This window comes from Oncorhynchus masou, chromosome 15 (genome assembly GCF_036934945.1).
Source record: "Oncorhynchus masou masou isolate Uvic2021 chromosome 15, UVic_Omas_1.1, whole genome shotgun sequence".
In the NCBI taxonomy this organism is placed as follows: domain Eukaryota; kingdom Metazoa; phylum Chordata; class Actinopteri; order Salmoniformes; family Salmonidae; genus Oncorhynchus; species Oncorhynchus masou.
This window is the reverse complement of record NC_088226.1, coordinates 25,387,075-25,405,182: the sequence shown is the minus strand read 5'-3', so window position 1 is coordinate 25,405,182 and position 18,108 is coordinate 25,387,075. Positions and strand designations below refer to the sequence as shown.

The following is an 18,108-nucleotide window of genomic DNA, read 5'->3' as shown; positions in this document are numbered from 1 at the left end:
CAAGAAACCAGACAAGCTACGGATATGCATTGATCCTAAACATCTCAACCGGGCTCTGCGACGTTCACATTACATTATAACCACGTTGGAGAATGTTCTTTACAAGCACGCGAAGGCCAGAGTCTTCACGCTCATGGACGCCAGAGATGCCTTCCTGCAGTGCAAGCTCAACGAGCCCAGCAGCTACATGACTACCTTTTGGACACCCTGGGGCGGGAAAAGGTGGTTGAAGCTCAGTGGAAGAGATGGTTGGTTGGTGTCCCTGTGGCTCCAGATGTGTATCAGCGGAAACGGCACGAGCTGTTGATGGGACTCAGTGGCGTGGAACTCATAGCAGATGACATCCTCGTAGTGGGCTGTGGGGACAGTGATGAGGAGGCAGAATGTGACCATGACGCCAAGCTGCTGGCCCTGATGGTCAGATACAGACAGGTCAAGCTAAGGCTAAGTATAAAAAAGCTTCAGTTGAAAGTGTCAGATGTCCGCTTACATGGGCACATCTTGTCCTCCACCAGATTGAATGCGGATCCTGAAAAAGTGAAGGCTGTCTTTGAAATGCCCCCCCCAGAGAGTCGTTATTCCCTGGTCTCTGCGCCCTGAGATGTTGGCGCGTGTGCTCTCAAGTCACATAGGAGGTGAGGCCTGTTACAGACAAGCATGTGGCACACTGTATTGGCCAGGAATGCAGTGAAATCAAACACTATGTCATAAAATGCACAATCTGCAATGAATATGCCATTGAGCAACAGAGAGATGATGATGTCCCACAAGCTACCGTGGCACCACGCTCCTACTCGGTCGAAGTGAATGAATCACTGTACCATCGTAACAGGGTTTACCTTCGGATTGCTGAGCCAGCGTCTATTCAGAACCTTGATGGTCATAGGGGTCGCATGACAAAAGATGGAACCCCAGCAAGTCACATGGGGCCTGAGGCACAGGGGGAGGAGCCAGGGGATCACAGGTCTGCCACTCCCTCGCCCATCAATACTCCCCTTAGACAGTCAGGTGACACGCCTGTGTGGGAACCCGCAGTCCTCGCAGATAAGCCCCCTGTCTTTTCACGCTGCGGGCGTCTGTCCCAGCCACCAAAAATAATTAATCTGTAGGATTCCCATTAGGGATTGTTGACAGACAGAGATAAAAGTGAAGAGAGTATCAAAATGTGTTAAGTTCTTACTTGAACAGTTTCGTTTTCTTTTCATGTTGGAAATTATTACTAGGTTTGTTTTGTTAGGGAATTGACAGCTCCTGTCCTATTTTATAAAAAGGAGATGTTATGGGTGTAAGATGGCACCGTGATGCCATCTGTTGGTAAATGTTAATTACTGCAACTCCAGTGTTTTGCAATGTACTGAACAAGAATGTTACTCTCAATGCTTCTGTCTTGTCATTTAATAACATTCAAACGAAGATGGGCTACACATACTGAGAAATAGGGGCACGTTTCTCTCGCTCTGATGCTTTCTCTAGTGAAATTACATCCAGCCTCTTGCTAATTGAAGGACAGTAATGAAACACAGAGACAGGAAAGATAAAAAATAATAATAATAATGTTTTGCTTGGTATTTTTTGGGGGAAGCCTGGTTTCCCTTGGCCTCATGAATACACGCCACTATTGAAAGCAAGTCTAAAAAGTGGTATATCTATTCTATGTGTGCTATTTATATGCTTCCCGTTCTTAAGATTTGTTTTTGCGTCTTTTACGTTCAAACAGCTGAAAGTACAATATTTTTGGTTAAGGAAAATATATTTCACAGCGGTTTAGATGGTACAATGATTCTATACTTGATTGTTTTGTCACAAACTGAAATGAGGCAAACTATTCGAATTTTAGCAACCAGGAAATTGCGTAGCGATTTCTGCATAGTGCAACTTTGAAGGAAACCAGTGAAAGTTATCAGAAAGAAGAAACTTAAAAACGCCCCCTTTTGTATGCAAAGAAATACGCACTCAAATAGGCTTACAAAACAATACTAATAGTTTGAAGTATGCACACTGTAAGAAAGTGTTCATACACGTTGCAAGTGTAGGCCTATTCCTTTCAATAATAAAGCAATTTTCAGACGACAATGCACAGGATAAAATAGGGTGATGCGCGACACCGATCAAGTTGCAATGTCATATTACATGGTTTCACCAGAATCAAAAGCGAAACTAAACTGATAGGCTACCGCACCTACAGTGAATAAATGTGTTTTTCGTCATTTGAAGTTGTTCGGGCAGGATGGCAGAAGCCTACGCATTTGCCCTGCTTGTTGAGTTGGAGAGGAATCCCAATATTCCCAAACTGAAAAACAAGTTGGTAAAATATTTCCAAAGTAAAAAGTCTAACGGTGGTGATTGTCTTGTGGAATACGAAGATGGACAAGAAGCAGTAGTGCGGTTCAAAACTGAGGAGGGTAAGTTATAGCAATTGTAAATGCTTGTTTTAAACGGCCTGTATCACCTATTGGTTAGAGATGACATTCAACCAATGTTGTTAGGGAAGTTCGAAATGTACTTGTGCCTACCCTGCCCATCATATGATTAACTCAAAATAATGTTTACAACCACAAATAATAACGGTAGCGACCCAGTGTCTATAAACGTGGATATCGAATTTTTACACAGCATTATTTTGTGGCACTGATGACACGCAGGGCTACGGGCCAGAAGGTTGAGCGATCAAATTACATTTCTGTGTTTCTGTGCCAATGCACCACACATCCAATAAACAAGCATACCGACTTCCGGCACTTCAATATCACAGGAGGATGGTGGCACCTTAAATGGGGAGATGGCAGTGGTGGGCCGTCAGGGCCAGCAAGGCCTTCTCTGCTGGCCTAAACATCATCAGAATATATATATATATTTTTAAATATATTTTCCCACAAATATGTATTAAATTATTCCCCAGAGTAAGAGTTATACTCTTCATTTCATAGCTTTCCTCTTGGTTGCACTGCTTCCAGCCCCAGGTTGAGATTTGGAGGGCTGGTCTTTATGTTAGATCTTTTATCCAATCATATTCAGCCATCATGTGTTGCCAGGGGTCTAAAATCTGCCCTCAGGCCTTCAGAATCAACAGTGCAGGCACTTGTATCTTAAAGTGAATGGAAATGAAACTTTAGTGTCAACCAATCAGCTTTAGAGTTGGCTATTGTACGTCTGCTGGCTGGCTCCAGTGTTACACAGGAGCCAGCTAGCAGGCATAGTGCATGCTCGTCTTTTGATTGGATTACCAATATTGAGAGGCAGGTCCTATGGGCAGGTATATGCAGAACCTTAGAACTAGGAAACTGAATTTGATAAACAAATTAATTTGCGTACTACTAAGCTGTTTTTTCAACCCACAATGGCTGAAGGAGGAGAAGATATCGATTTGGTCGAGGATATAATTATAATGCCATTCTCAAGACGAACTTTTCAAGAAAAGTTAGACATTGTAAGGAGAGGTTGCCCGACACCGACGCTACAAAGCCTGTCACAGGTGGGAAAGGGGTTCGTTCGCCACTTTCAAAGTTCCAACTACGAGCGCTATCAATGGCTCACAGGCTCCGAGAAGCACTGCAAACTGTACTGCTGGGAATGCCTAATAGTTGCAAGTGATCGATTTGGTGTTTGGAGCCACACTGGCTTTGCAAACTTGAGTTGTCTAAGCAAGGCAGCAACGAGACACCAAAGTACGGCTGGGCACTTACAAGCAATGGTGCTTTTGAAAACTTTTGGGGACACCCGAGTGGATCTACAGCTCAACGAACAAGCGCGCGGCGCAACGGAGCTGCATAATGAAAAGGTGAAGAAAAATAGGGAAATATTGAAAAGACTCATTGATTGTGTCATGCTTTTGGGTAAACAGGAACTTTTCATTTAGGGGACACGATGAAAGTGCTGACTCCACAAACAAAGGGAACTACGTGGAGCTTCTTTCTTTTCTTTCTGAAAGCAACACAGATTTACAATACCACCTGTCCACTAACAAAGTGTTCATTGGGACGTCAGGCAAAATACAAAATGACTTAATTGATGCTATTGCTGAAGTGATGGGAGAAGAGATCAAAATGGAGATTAAAAAAGCTCCCTTTGTTGCTGTTATGGTGGACGAGACAACAGATGTGGGAAATGCAGCACAACTCTCACTCGTCCTGCGTTATGTGACGGACACAGGAGTCAAGGAGCGATTTATCCGATTTGAAGATGTGACAAGCGGCAAGCGAGCTGATGACATTGCCGCTCTTATTTTCCGTTTCTTGGAGGAAAATGAATGTAGTCTGGATAAAGTTGTGGCACAGTGTTTTGATGGCGCGGCAGTCATGGCATCTGGACTCAATGGGGTGCAGGCTAAAGTTATGGAGAGGGCACCGATGGCCTTATTCATTCACTGTTATGCACATCGACTAAATTTAGTACTGACTCAAGGAGCCTCAAAGCTTAAAGAATGCAAGGTCTTCTTTGCCAACCTCAATGGCCTTGCAGCATTTTTCTCACGATCCCCTAAGCGCACGCAACTGCTGGATGACATCTGCAAGCGTCGTCTTCCTAAGGTTGCACCAACGAGGTGGCAATATACATCTAGATTGGTCAATGCAGTCTTTGAAAAGAGAGTTGCCCTAAAGGAGCTGTTTAACCACTTACTGGAACATCATGATGACCATGACGGGGATACTGTGCTTATGGCTGATGGATTTAATGCACGTTTGGATGATTTTGAGTTTTGTTTTTTGCTTGAAACATTCAATGGGATTTTTAATTATTCGGATGTGCTTTTTGGAATTCTACAGAAACAAACTTTGGATGTACAATTCTGCCTGACAAGGGTGAACAAGTTTTGTGACACAATTGAGCGAGAGAGGCGCAGGTTCAGTCAAATCTACAATGACACAGCGCGCATCTCAAGTTCACCCAGCGCACGCAGAGGCCCAGCACAAGGAGACCCTCGCACATACTACCAACAACTCCACAGCAATATTCTGGACAACATTCTTTGCCAGATACGAAACAGGTTTCAAGACCACGAAAAATTAATGTTTCTCTCCCTCTTGGATCCCCAGCACTTTCAGACCTACCGGAAAAAATTCCCGCAAACAGCCTTCTCCAGCTTAACAGAGAGTCACGGAACACTGTTTGACCTATCCAAGCTAAAAACAGAACTGACTGTAATGTATGCTATGACTGATTTTGAAGGGAAAAGTCCCTCTGATCTCCTTGATTTCCTTAAGCAGAAAAATCTGAATGAGGACATGGGGCAACTTTACACATTGGCATGTGTGACAGTGACCATCCCTGTGTCCACGGCTTCTGTCGAGCGGTCATTCTCAGCCTTAAAGCGAATCAAAACGTATTCCAGAAATGCTACTGGACAGACTCGGCTTTCAGCATTAGCCTCCATGTCGATAGAAAAGGACTTATTGGTGGAACTGAAACGCACAGATAGACTGTACAACAGAGTCATTGAAGTCTTCTTGAGGAAAGAAAGGAGGAAGGATTTTGTGTTCAAATAATCAGTCTTTGGTGAGTAGGCATACAATGCATTTTATTTTTTATTAAATGTGTATGTATGTTTTGCATTTTATTTCGTTAATATTAAATAGCCTATATATTAACAAAATAAAATGGCAAATAGCCTATTTTGCAAATTATTTGTTTTCTTTCTTTTATTTTCATTGAATAGTTATGTCTTTATCATCATGGTGAAACTGCTTTGGGTGCGACAATGCGCTGTTTAGTGGACACATAGTATTTTTTTTTGGGGGGGGGACATAAAGCTCAAAGTTTGTGGACCAGAAATGGATAGAAGAAGAATATTAATATAACTCTGTTGCACTCGACTATGTTCTTGCCTATTAGTTGAACTGTACTGTATTGTACTCTTCCCCTGCAATTCTCAGAATAAAAATGTCATTTTCAAGGTGACGCAACGCCTGGTTGTACTGCGTTTCTGTCTAAATGTATAGTGTCTATAGCCATGGCATCATAATGATGGTAATAAGAGGTGGATTAATTCGGGTGGGACTGTGTAGGACTTCACTGAAGGCCCAGGCCCCAGAACCACGGCACGCTACTGGGAGATGGGTTCATGGTAATGGCCGCCGTGGAATCGATGGAATGGTATCAAACACATTAACTCCGTTCCAGCCATTATTATGAGCCGTCCTCCCCTCAGCAGCCTCCACTGTTCAATATCATGGTTTGCGTTTTAATTTTCAACACCTCAATGAAATAGACCAGGGTCCCCCAACTGGCCGCGTGGTTTTATTCGCCATTGTTAGACATAAAAAATAATGTAACACCAGGAAATGAGCTACAATGGATTTTAATTTGGGGAATATTTTCCCAAGTACCTTCACGAATAATAGAGACACGTGATCATATACAAATGTAAGCAAGATTTTAAATTATTACGTTTTAGACAAATATTATATCTTCTTGGGCATCTTGTGGTCAATTTGTTGGGTAATCAAGATCTCTAAACAAGATCAATAGGGGAGCTTTTCATGTCTCCACTGTTCTTTTTTGGTCAATGACGCACCTGGCGTCTCCGTTGCCTATCAGCTATTCCTTTTTGTTATGTGAATTTATATTGAAAATTGGAGCAGCTGTGCATGATTTTATGTGTGGTATGATTGCTAGTTAGCCTATTGCAGATCTGGACAAACGATCCACCTACCACTATTGTCACTATGAATGGTGGGTAGCGGGCAGGATAGACAGACTGGTAGACTATATTGACCTGTGGTGTAGGTACAGTTGGCGTGCGAAAAAGCGTAGTGCACATGGGAAAGGGCTGGGTGGTATACCGTATTTTACTATATACAGGTATTGATGCACGGACCGGTTTGGGTTTTTACTTTAACTTCTACAACGCTATTTGACTGTTTGGTTTGTTTAATGTGATACGCCGTGTGTAAGTTAATTTGTATAGTTTACTCCGCTACTTGAGTCCATCCCTCTCCGCTTTCTATCTCTCTCTCCACGCCAATTTCCACACAGACCTATAGTCCCACCCCGTCACTCAAGGAGCGCATTTGTTTTTGCTTGACAACAAGACACTTTCTTTAAGTCTCCATGGTCAATGCAGCACATGCAACAATGTTGATGGCAACAATGTTGTTTCCAATTTGATCTTAATGTAAATCCACAAGCGTTCTATAATTACAATATTATTTTGTGTTTCTTACAGCTAGTTTGTATTTTCTTAGCAAGTTAAGCTAAATCGTGTTAGCCACTAATGCTAATCTCTAGTTAGCTGGCTAGCTAATACAGGCTGATACCAGTGATGGTGGAGGCCTAAAATCAGCGTGTTGTTTGTGCAACAGTATCTTCTAAAAAAAAAAGAGGAAGAGGCGAAGCATGAATATGTTGGCTATATGAATAAATATTTAATGTAGCCAAAGATTATAGGGCCCTCCAGGAAACACAGGACATCACTTTGTTCCTACCCTGTCACAATAACTCTTCCTTGACGTTTTCATTCGTTGTCATGTCAAGCAACACAGTATTGAATGTGCCCACTATTATTTATATTATAACTATAATAATAATATAATAAACATTCTATTTCCATGATTCCAAAAGTTCACCCAAGTGTTTTGATCTAAATCGCAATTGCAATATTTGGTTAAAAATAAGGTATTTTTGCCCATATCTTGGCAGTATGGAAATTATCTTAAATGAGTGCAGAAAATTCAGAAGAAATTATTTTAGGGTGAAGTTGAATTGACCAGTATAAAACAATCCAAGTGGAGAAATACCCATCGAAATAATTTAGAATATATGTGTTGCCACCCGAGGGTCACACACTACTCATAAAGCAAATGTGGAACTTTTATAAATCAAAAACATAAAATACTGTCAAATTTGAAAAATACCATACGATGTGATATTTTGGCCATATTGCCCAGCCCTATAAGGGAAGTGCCATAACACTTTGATATAAGGGAGGGGTATGCAAGCAGATGAGGAAATCTGGCTAGGATGGAAGAAATTACAGTTGAAGTCGGAAGTTTACATACACCATAGCCAAGTACATTTAAACTCAGTTTTTCACAATTCCTGACATTTAATCCTTGTAAAAAATCCCTAATTTAGGTCAGTTAGGATCACCACTTTATTTTAAGAATGTAAAATGTCAGAAAAATAGTAGAGTGATTTATTTCAGCTTTTATTTCTTTCATCACATTCCCAGTGGGTCAGAAGTTTACATACACTCAATTAGTATTTGGTAGCATTGCCTTTAAATCGTTTAACTTGGGCCAAACGTTTTGGGTAGCCTTCCACAAGCTTCCCACAATAAGTTGGGTGAATTTTGGCCCATTCCTCCTGACAGAGCTGGTGTAACTGAGTAGGTTTGTAGGCCTCCTTGCTCGCACACACTTTTTCAGTTGTGCCCACAAATGTTCTATAGGATTTAGATTAGGGCTTTGTGATGGCCACTCCAATACCTTGACTTTGTTGTCCTTAAGCCATTTTGCCACAACTTTGGATGTATGCTTGGGGCCATTGTCCATTTGGAAGACCCATTTGCGACTAAGTTTTAACTTCCTGACTGATGTCTTGAGATGTTGCTTCAATATATCCTCATAATTTTCCTCCCTCATGATGCCATCTATTTTGTCGAAGTGCACCAGTCCCTCCTGCAGCAAAGCATCCCACAACATGATGCTGCCACCCCGTGCCTCACGGTTGGGATGGTGTTCTTTGGCTTGCAAGCCTTCCCCTTTTCCTCCAAACATAACGATAGTCATTATGGCCAAACAGTTCTATTTTTGATTCATCAGACCAGAGGACATTGTTCCAAAAAGTATAATCTTTGTCCCCATGCGCAGTTGAAAACCGTAGTCTGGCTTTTTTATGGCGGTTTTGGAGCAGTGGCTTCTTCCTTGCTGAGCAGCCTTTCAGGTTATGTTGATACAGGACTTGTTTTACTGTGGATAGAGATAGATTTGTACCTGTTTCCTCCAGCATCTCCACAAGGTCCTTTGCTAATGTTCTGGGATTGATTTGCACCAAAGTACGCTCATCTCTAGACTCCATCCTGAGCGGTATGACTGCTGTGTGGTCCCATGGTGTCTATACTTGCGTATTATTGTTTGTACAGATGAACGTGGCACCTTCAGGCCTTTTGAAATTGCTCCCAAGGATGAACCAGACTTGTGGAGGTCTACAATTTATTTTCTGAGGTCTTGGCTGATTTTTTTTGATTTTTCCCATTGATGTCAAGCAAAGAGGCACTGAGTTAGAAGGTAGCCTTGAAATGCATCCACAAGTACACCTCCAATTGACTGAAATTATGTCAATTAGCAGAAGCTTCTAAAGTCATGACATCATTTTCTGGAATTGTCCAAGCTGTTTAAATGCACAGTCAACTTAGTGTATGTAAAACTTCTGACCCACTGGAATTGTGATACAGTGAATTATAAGTTAAATAATCTGTCTGTAAACATATGTTGGAAATATTACTTGTGTCATGCACACAGTAGATGTCCTAACCAACTTTTTTTGTGGAGTTTGTGGAGTGGTTGAAAAACGAGTTTTAATGACTCTGACCTATTGTATGTAGACTTCCGACTTCAACTGTATGTAGTAAAACCTGCAAAAGGGCAAATGTAAACCAGGCAATAAACACGCTACCCTCCCCTGTGCCCCCAAAAAATAAACACACAACCCTCCCCAAAGCAAAGTAAAAAGTTTGACAACCTTCCCCTATTTTGGACCCCCTCCCCAGTAAATTATGAACTATCCCTTACATTGTTATTACATTGTTATTCATGGCTGAATGTGTTTTGAACATTGCATCATTAGTAGCGGTTCTTTTCTGTTCCATGCACAGTCAGGCGTAGAGTTCTTGAGAAGCAGGAGCACGAGATCAGGTTGGATCGAGGGGTGCTGAAACTGACCATTGGTCTGCCATCAGATGATGTCCCAAAGAATGTAAAGGTCAGTAGTGTCCTGATTGTGCACCATAGGCTATTCCTCTCTCTTACAGCCAGATTGTGCAGATGCACTACCAGTTCCCAGATGCACTACCAGTTCTTTGTTCTGATTTTTCAAAGTTTTAAGTGACAATTTTATAGCCAATCATGTGACTATGTTGACCAATCACAATGCTGTATTAAATACATAACACAATATTTTTTTTTATATTTAGGAAACACTGTCTCCTGTCACCTCAGGCAAGTATCAAACATGACATTTTTTGATAAACATCTATAGTTGTTTGGCAGCTAACAAGGCAGGCAATATTAAACACTCATATTGGGCTCCCGAGTGGTGCAACGGTCTAAGGCACTGCATCTCAGTGCCAAAGGCGTCATTACAGACACCCTTGTTCGAATCCAGGCTGTATCACAACCGGCTGTGATTGGGAGTAACATAGGGCGGCGCACAATTGGCCCAGCGTCGTCCGGGTTTGGCCGGTGTAGGCTGTCATTGTAAATAAGAATTTGTTCTTAACTGACTGGCCTACTTAAATAAAGGTTAAATAAAAATATATATATATTAAACTATTCAACATGCCATACTATGCAAACCTTTGTGTTATTACAAGAAATGGTGGTATTATAAGACATGACATATACATGTATACATGAGCAGGGGGGGGGGTATTCTTTACATGTTTTATACACTCAGTGTATGTTCTTACATGCTTACATGTTATAAAGCATAACACCTGCAGGCTTTAAGTAAAGTGTTACCCATAATTTAGCAGGTTATAGGGAGCCAATTGACAACCAGCTCATAGCGTCAGCTAAGAGGAAGACAGAGGCTGATGCTCAGCAGGAATTACTAGGCTTCAAAAAGCAAGCTGTTGGTTAGTAGGCTAAAATAATATCTCAGCATTTCTCAAGTGGTGCAGGGTTGTGGGGGATTCCTATTGGTTTGTGTCTGACCTGATTTTATTTTTTTAAAGTAAAGATTTTTTATTGGGCTGTTCGCAATAACATTTGAAAGGGTTAAATGGGTCGCAGTACAACGTTTTGGGAACCACTAGTGTATGTGAAAGGAATGTTTTCTAGAATTATACATAATTATATAATGTTTAACCATACGACACAAAAGTTTGCATTCTATACCATGGTTAAGTTAACATACTATAACTGATTTGGCTAAGCAGTGGTTAATAATACATTGATAAAGTTGTATTACAGTTGTTGTTGTAGAAATCAACAAAGTAGTCGTAAACCTCCAAAAATACATGGTCTTATCATTCTCAGATGCTACTGATTCAAAAGACTTACCAACGAGTGGGGTTGGAGTTGGACACACTCCCCTTACTGAGCCACAGACAGAGATGGAGATTGAACCGATGGAAGTCGAGGAAAAGCTGGTGTCCACCTCAGCCGTGTTGGGGAACATTGAGGAGAGCATGAGCAAGGAGTTTCTGGAGATGCTGATAGAGAACATCCTGAGTGCGTATAACACCTCTGGTTCTGACTCTCCTACTGCAACTCAAACCTTCAGTCTGGAGATCCTGACACCTGTCCTAGACACTGGCTTGGCTGTGGTGACTTTCCAAAATGGAAAAGGTAAACAATAAGAATGATTTGTTGTTTTTCCACCTTAAAGATAGAATCAGCATTATGACATTATGACAGCATTATTACTGCTTGTAAATCTCCTAAATTACTAAAATGTAAATCCCATTTTGAGAGGTATAGAATTTTATCCTTTAAATAGAACACGTCATCAAAGACACCAACTATTTACTGAATGTTATGACTTAGTATCTCTTGAAAACAAGGCCATATCTCATCAGCATACTCTACTACTTATCTTATTTGTCAGAGACTGAGAACTTCATCACCAGCTGCACCAGCAACAGGATGTTCAGACAGAAACAACTATCTGTTAAACTCCTGGAACTCACCACAAAAGTGAAAGTTGAAAACATAAATCCAAATGTTAGTTCAGACCACCTCCAACTGTTATTTGGAAAAGGGGGCGAGGAGGTGGAAGACGCTGAAATTAATGAAGAGGACCAATCAGCAATCCTCACCTTTCAAGATCCTAAAGGTAAAAACAGTACTAAGAGAAAGCAGAATGATTTTTCCATAGGGTGCAGGGGCAAAAAAAATGTACGCCTTATTTAGGTATGTTTCTACTAATAATGATTTACTATTTGTTACTCAACTTGCCTATAATTAGATAGGCTATATGCAGTTTCTCTACGGTCATACCTTGTTGCCCTAGAAGACTAACTGAATCGGTACCTACAAGAATACATTTAACAAATTGATAGAATTAATGCATCAATACTCTATTTGACATCGGTAAAGTAGTTGTCTCGCTTCCGTTTTTGCTTCTCGCAGAGCGATTACTTTTATGGATGAAAATCGAACACGGGATTCATCCTGTGCAAATGTTCACCTCTTAAGGGAATTAAGGCTGTGAACGATCTAACGTGTTTCTCATAAGATTTTAGTTTGTCTTGGATGCATCATTTTATTTGATTAAATATTGTCAGATTTTATACAAAATCATTTAAAATAGCTAGTTTATAGGCACATGTGCATTCAGATGGTGGAAAAAATAGCTCATATTTCTCCCTCCTGTTCCCAAGACAAAATTAACAATTGGTGTATAATTCTACTGCAATAAATGCTTCATTCTCTATTCGGTAATTTTATATTTGGCTCTATGTGAGAAGTTAGGTCTACAGTCAGTGTCCAGAGTTCAATGACTATTCCTTTAACACATCAAAGGTGCGGTAGAGCAGGGGGGCTGCCTCTCCTGCCGCCCCCTACTTCTGCCGTCCTTGGTACTACATAGTTATGTTATATGTGTTATGACAAAATTATATTTCATAATGTATGAGGAATAATCCAATATTATGTGTTTTTTATTAGCTGTTCACAGAGTCCTAGAGAAACCACATTACATTGAGAAGCAGCCTCTCAAGGCTTTCCCCTTCTATGATTCTCTGGGAACGGCCTTGTATGGCAAAGACAGACCCACATTGAAACTCCCTTCTGCCTTCACCGAAAACATCAACCAGGCAATTTGGAGATACCTCTGTGACAACCAGGAAGCTGCAGAGACCATCCACAAGGAAATGAGCAAACACTTCTGCAATGTAGACTTCCAGCAACCTACCATCAAGTTAAGCCCACTGCCATCTCTACTCAAACAGAAGGGTGTGAAACACAAGCACTTACAACAATGGAAGGACACCACCAAAGTTGCCTTAATCCAAGCCTTGTCTAACTTTAAATCATTGGAGCTCCAGGTTCAGGACACTGCATGGGAAGAGTCTGAAGGGGAGATCCTCAAGGCAGTGTCTGGGGAGGCCGTGATGGTAGTCCATGAAGAGACCAGAGGTGTTCTGGCAGTGGTAGGATTGGTAGAAGATGTGGACCGGCTCAGGCAGACACTGGATGGGATCATGGACAGGATTTCTAGAAGAATCAAGAGGGAGAAGATGAGCATAACAGAGGAGTTCCCTCTGGTTCCATCAATCTACCAGGTACTGTTGCATGGCGGCCTGCTGGACAAGATTGTTGGTGAATTCCCAGAGTTGAAGCTGACGTATAATCAAGAGAGCCAGAGTGTGACCATCTATGGGTTGATGCAAGAGGTGTTGTGTGCTAACAGAAAGCTTGCAGGTGAAGTAGTAGCCCTGAAACAAAAGCTGGTGGAATTGGATGACTACGTCCTTGAATTCCTGCAGGAAGAAAACCAGGAAAAGCTAACCAGTTCCCTTCTGACCTTACAGCGCATCAATGCAGCACTAAAAATAGAGAGAAAAGGAGTGCAGCTTCTGGCTGTCTCTGAGGAGGTCCTGTGCGAAGCAGAACATCAACTGCATACGCTTTTGATTTCTCAATACATAGATGTAGAAGACTCCGATCTCCTGAGGATGTCCGAGTGGAAGGATATTGCCAAACGTTTGGAGGAAGCTTCAAACACTCCTTTCAGGAAAGTTATGGTCCAGATATCAGGTGACTATTCAGGACAACAAGTGGTAGTGTCTGGCTACAAGGAAACTGTTCTCTTAGTTTGTAATGAATTGGATGATTTCTTACACCAAAATGCTCATGCTGATGAAACTATCGAAGTTAAGCCTGAGGCTATTGTTAAATTCATCCAGGAACATCACAGGAATGCTTGGTCTGATAAAGTCAGTGATAGTGGAGTTAAAGTTTTTTTCAAGGATGAGGCTATTTACCTGAGTGGCACCAGAGTTCACGTAACAGATTGCAAGGCATTATTCGAAAACTTGTTATCCTCCACATTCTTTGACACCTTGAGAATCCCCAAGCCTGGAGCAAAGAAGTTCTTCCAGGACAATGAGCCCATGTATGTTGACTCAGTCATGATTCAGACAGGCTGTGTGGTCCAGCTGATTGAAGAAGAGTATGATGGCAATGGCGGACAAGGCATAAAGCTAGCAGGAGGAGGAATGAAACCTACCTACCAGCTTCAAACACCAGATGGGGTGGAGATAGCCGTTTGCAAAGCAGACATGTGCAAATATTCTGTACACGCTGTTGTCAATGCTGCTGCACTGGACCTGAAGCACAGTGGAGGTCTTGCAGGAGCTCTTCTGGATACTGCTGGCCCTCAACTGCAGGATGAGTGCAACCAGATCATCAAGAACAAGGGTCAGCTCAAGCCAGGGGACTGTGTCATCACTGGTGCAGGAGGGAAGCTCCGCTGCAAGCACATCATTCATGCAGTGGGACCCAGGTTTGACCAGGCAAACCCCCAGAAGGCCATAGGACAGTTGAGGAGGGCGGTGAAAGGGAGTCTGGATCTAGCAGAGACCCACAACTGCCTGTATGTGGCGCTTCCTGCTATTAGCTCCGGGAATCTAGGCTTTCCTCTGACCCTGTGTGCAGACACCATCGTCAAAGCTGTTAAAGAACACTGTGATGACAAGTTTGGGGAGAACACTCTGAAAAAGATCCATCTGGTGAACAATGATGACAAGACAGTCCAGGCTATGGAGGCAGCAGTGCAGAAGGTGTTTGGGAGCCATGGGACTAGTCATCCACGAGAGAATCGACCCACCATAGCTACACACAGCCAGCCTGGTAATCGGGTTCAACGCACAAGTGGTTCAAGTGTGCAGACAAAAGAGGGGCTGGCTATTACCCTGACGAAAGGGAATATCCAAGATGCTGTGGTAAATTGTTTCCAATGTTACTTTGGCTCACTTTGTTTGTATACATTTCAATAATCTTAGTTAAAAGTGTCTTAGATTTCATGATGATAAAATCAGAAGATCCAATAGTTTTGTGTAGTGAACCCTTTTGGTGTTGAGGTACCATATACAAGTTGTCATTGAATGACAATCCAGTTCATAATCAGTTACATGCAACTTGAAGATTTTCATAGATCTGTTTCAAGTTTATTTGTGTATTTGTATATGTGTAAACAAATACATTGGACGTTTAACTCTTAAATTATTTTACTGTTACAGACAGAAGTTGTGGTCAATACCGTGGGTGATGACCTAGCACTTAACCATGGTGCAGTCTCCAAGGCCATCCTCGCCGCTGCTGGCCCTCAACTTCAGACTCTGGTAAACCAACAGGGCACAGCCGGAAGGCCTGGGGAAGTCATTGTCACCACTGGCTGCAACCTGAAGAGCAAGCAGGTGTTTCATACCATCGCCCCTCACTGGGACAATGGACAAGGAGCACCACAGAAGGTAAATTATGTTGTTCCGTATCTAAGGATTTATAGTTTCATTTTTTGTGTATTTGTACTGTATTTGTTGTGTACATTGCATTCAGAAAGTATTCAGACCACTTCCCTTTTCCACATTTTGTTACGTTAGTCTTATTCTAAAATTGCTAAAAATATATTTTTTCCCTCATCAACCTAATCACGATACCCCATGAAGGCAAAGGGAAAACAGGTTTTTATAATTTTTTACAAATGTATGAAAAAAATAGAAACAGAAGTACCTTATTTACATAAGTATTCAGACCCCAGGTGCATCCTGTTTCCATTGATCATCCTTGAGATGTTTCTACAACATGATTGGAGTTCACCTGTGTTCAATTGAATTAATTGGACATGATTTGGAAAGGCACACATCTGTCTATGTTAGGTCCTACAGTTGACAGTACATGTCAAGGCAAAAAGCAAGCCATGAGGTTGAAGGAATTGCCTGTAGAGCTCCGAAACAGGATTGTGTCGAGGCACATATCTGGGGAAGGTTACCAAAACATTTCCGCAGCATTGGAGGTCCCCAAGAACACAGTGGCCTCAACCATTCTTAAATGAAAAGTTTGGAACCACCAAGACTCGTTCTAGAGCTGGCCGCCCGGCCAAACTGATCAATCGGGGGAGAAAGACCTTGGTCAGGGAGATGACCAAGAACCCGATGGTCACTCTGATAGAGCTCCAAAATTCCCCTGTGGAGATGGGAGAACCTTAAAGAAGGACAACCATCTCTGCGGACACTCCACCACTCAGGTCGACTGGCCAGACGGAAGCCACTCCTCAGTCAAAGGCACATGACAGCCCGCTTGGAGTTTGCACGTAAAGGGCTTTCAGACCATGGGAAACAAGATTCTCTGGTCTGATGAAATCAAGATTAAACTCTTTGGCCTGAATGCCAAGCATCACATCTGGAGGAAACCTGGTACCATCCCTATGGTGAAGCATGGTGGTGGTGGTAGCATCATGCTGTGGGGATGTTTTTCAGTGGCAGGGACGGGTAGACTAGTCAGGATCGAGGGAAAGATGAACGGAGCAAAGTACAGAGAGATCATTGATGAAAACCTGTTCCAGAGCACTCAGGACCTCAGACTGGGGCGAAGGTTCACCTTCCAATAGGACAACGACCCTAAGCTCACAGCCAAGACAATGCAGGAGTGGCTTGGGGACAAGTCTCTGAATGTCCTTGAGTGGCCCAGCAAGAGCCCTGTCTTGAACCCAATCGAACATCTCTGGAGAGACCTGAAAATAACTGTGCAGCAACGCTCCCCATCCAACCTAACAGAGCTTGAGAGGATCTGCAGAAAAGAATGGTAGAGCCTCCCTAAATGAAGGTGTGCCAAGTTTGTAGCATCATACCCCAAAAGACTTGAGGCTGTAATTACTACCAAAGGTGCTTCAACAAAGTACTGAGTGAATGGTCTGAATACTTATGTACATGTGATTTTTTTTTTTTTTTTTTTCAATACATTTGCAAACATTTACATAAACCTGTTTTTGCTTTGTCATTATGGGGTATTGTGTGTAGATTGACGAGTGAAAGAATAAGGCTGTAATCTAACACTGTGGAAAAGTTAGTGGGTCTGAATACTTTCCAAATGCACTATATATAAAATATCTATACAATGTAAGTAATGTAATGTCCGACACTTGAAATGACTTATCCATAGGTAGGATGTCTAGGTCAGGGCTCTCCAACCCTGTTCCTGGAGCGCTACTGTCCTGTAGGTTTTCAGCTCCTCAACCAGGTAATTTTAACAGGTGCGCTAGATAACCTACAGGTTGGTAGCTGTTCAGGAACAGGAGTTGGAGAGCCCTGTACTACGTAGTATAAAACCACGTCTTACTGATGTCTAACTGAAATTTACCTAGATATTGAGTGGGATCGTGAAAGAGTGCTTGGGTGAGGCAGAGCATCAGGGACTCATCTCGATCACCTTCCCTGCCATCGGCACGGGAAACCTGGGCTTCCCCAAAGACCTGGTGGCCTCTCTGATGCTGGATGAAGTCCTCAAGTTTAGCAGTAAGAGGAACCCCAAGCACCTGAAGGAGGTTGCCTTCATCCTCCACCCAGGTGATGCACCGACAATCCAGGTAAGGAAAAGAGTGATATAGTCGATAAAACTACTGTCAAATGTAAAACCCTTTTCTGCTTCAAGGTGCAATTTGTTTTCCTCTTTTAATTGCTTCTACCTTTGCTCACAGGCATTCACTGATGAATTTAACAAAAGGTTCACAACCCAGTCGGGAACGTCAAGTGGCTCAGCAGCATCCAGTCAACAGAGTAAAGGTATGTTAATAATATATTCCATTTAAATATGTGCATAATATATGCCATTTAAATATATGCCATTTAGCAGATACTTTTATCCAAAGTGACATGCGTTTTACGAATGGGTAGTCCTGGAAATTGAACCCTCTACCTTGCCGTTGCAAACGCCATGCTCTACCAACTGA

The 18,108-nt window shown here is 42.1% G+C and overlaps 1 protein-coding gene across 3 annotated transcripts in view; it reads left to right on the top strand.

The window, feature by feature from the left end:
• The first annotated feature begins 1,955 nt into the window (after positions 1 to 1,955).
• parp14rs1 (poly(ADP-ribose) polymerase family member 14-related sequence 1) overlaps positions 1,956 to 18,108 on the top strand; it is a 28,844-nt gene continuing 12,691 nt past the window's right edge. The window contains exons 1-10 of one of the 3 annotated variants that reach the window (XM_064988894.1): positions 1,956 to 2,402; positions 9,812 to 9,918; positions 10,130 to 10,154; positions 10,691 to 10,792; positions 11,196 to 11,507; positions 11,767 to 11,994; positions 12,828 to 15,106; positions 15,404 to 15,634; positions 17,524 to 17,745; positions 17,857 to 17,941. In XM_064988894.1, the coding sequence (XP_064844966.1) occupies positions 2,228 to 2,402; positions 9,812 to 9,918; positions 10,130 to 10,154; positions 10,691 to 10,792; positions 11,196 to 11,507; positions 11,767 to 11,994; positions 12,828 to 15,106; positions 15,404 to 15,634; positions 17,524 to 17,745; positions 17,857 to 17,941 (3,766 nt within the window). In that variant the 5' untranslated portion in view covers positions 1,956 to 2,227. Of the gene's footprint in view, positions 2,403 to 9,811; positions 9,919 to 10,129; positions 10,155 to 10,687; positions 10,793 to 11,195; positions 11,508 to 11,766; positions 11,995 to 12,827; positions 15,107 to 15,403; positions 15,635 to 17,523; positions 17,746 to 17,856; positions 17,942 to 18,108 lie in introns of all 3 variants that reach the window. The other 2 variants (XM_064988893.1, XM_064988895.1) reach the window with 2 other exon arrangements.